Below are 1189 nucleotides of genomic sequence, written 5' to 3' on the forward strand. Positions count from 1 at the left end.
AGCTGCAGTGCATTCTGGGTAAACATCTGTCCTCTGCTCTGGTTCTGCTCCAGAAGTCTTCTGGTTCCTTCAAGTCGAGCTGCCATGTTGTTTTTAGAGAGAAGAGGCTTTAACCTTTGACCTTTGACCTGCTGACTGAGGCCTGTAGAGTCTGAGCACTGCATGGTCTGACCTTCAGGGTGAAGATCAGCAGCTGTTTTAATGTTTCCTCTTGTGAATAATCTTCCTCTCTGTAGAACGATTGGACTCCAGATGACCTTTGACCCTTCTCAGGTTGATGGGCAGCAGCAGCTGCTTCTCTGAGGTTATTGCTGATGTCTTTCCGCCCTGACGTTGTGCTAACACAGAGCAGCAGAACCTGCAGCTTTTCCAGAGGTGGTTCCTCTGATTCTGATCAGTTTTGGAACCTTTTTAAAACCTGATAAAGACCAGGAGATCTTTATGTTTTGATACATAAATTCTTCAGATTTAAAAGGTTGTTGTTAGTTTTTGGTTTTATTGTTGGTTCAGAACAAATAGATGGTAGAATTATTGCTGTTAAATTAAATTAAAGCTGAAGTGAGTGAATTGTTGCAGACATCCCACTCTCAGTGGGGATCCTGGAGCCTCATGCAGACCCTCTGCACCTCAACACCATCGAGTTCCTCTGGGATCCTCAGAAGAACGCTTCAGTTTTCATCCAGGTACCGACAGGTTCGCCCTTCGGCGGCGCCGGAGCCTCTGAGTGGTTTCATCATCAATCCGTCCCCTCAGGTGAACTGCATCAGCACCGAGTTCACCCCCAGGAAGCACGGCGGGGAGAAGGGGGTGCCCTTCAGGATCCAGGTGGACTCCTTCACCATCAACAACCACGGCGAGTACGTCGAGCACGTTCACTCCTCGAGCTGCCAGGTCAAGGTCTTCAAGGTACGACACGCCCGAGGGACACTCTGAATCCGCTCCTGGGGGCTCGTCCGACTAATTCTGACCCTTTAAGCCCAAAGGTGCCGATCGAAAACTGAAGACCGACAGGGAGAAGATGGACAAAAAGAGTCCTCAGGACAGAGACAAGTACCAGCCGTCCTACGAGACAACCCTGCTCAAAGAGGTGAGCGAGACAGAACAGGCCAGAGGGGGTCAGAGGGGGTCAGAGGGGGTCAGAGCGGTCAGAGGGGGTCAGAGGGGGTCAGAGCGGGTCAGAGGGGGTCAG

The 1189-nt window shown here is 51.1% G+C and overlaps 1 protein-coding gene across 1 annotated transcript in view; it reads left to right on the forward strand.

Moving 5' to 3' along the window:
• Positions 1-1189, forward strand: part of tfcp2l1 (transcription factor CP2-like 1) — a 20278-nt gene that overhangs the window by 7745 nt on the left and 11344 nt on the right. Inside the window, exons 5-7 of the mRNA XM_037976096.1 lie at positions 577-683; positions 754-906; positions 977-1087. Of these exons, the coding sequence (XP_037832024.1) occupies positions 577-683; positions 754-906; positions 977-1087 (371 nt within the window). The remainder of the gene's footprint in view (positions 1-576; positions 684-753; positions 907-976; positions 1088-1189) is intronic.

The sequence above is a fragment of the Kryptolebias marmoratus genome, linkage group LG6 (genome assembly GCF_001649575.2).
Source record: "Kryptolebias marmoratus isolate JLee-2015 linkage group LG6, ASM164957v2, whole genome shotgun sequence".
In the NCBI taxonomy this organism is placed as follows: Eukaryota; Metazoa; Chordata; class Actinopteri; order Cyprinodontiformes; family Rivulidae; genus Kryptolebias; species Kryptolebias marmoratus.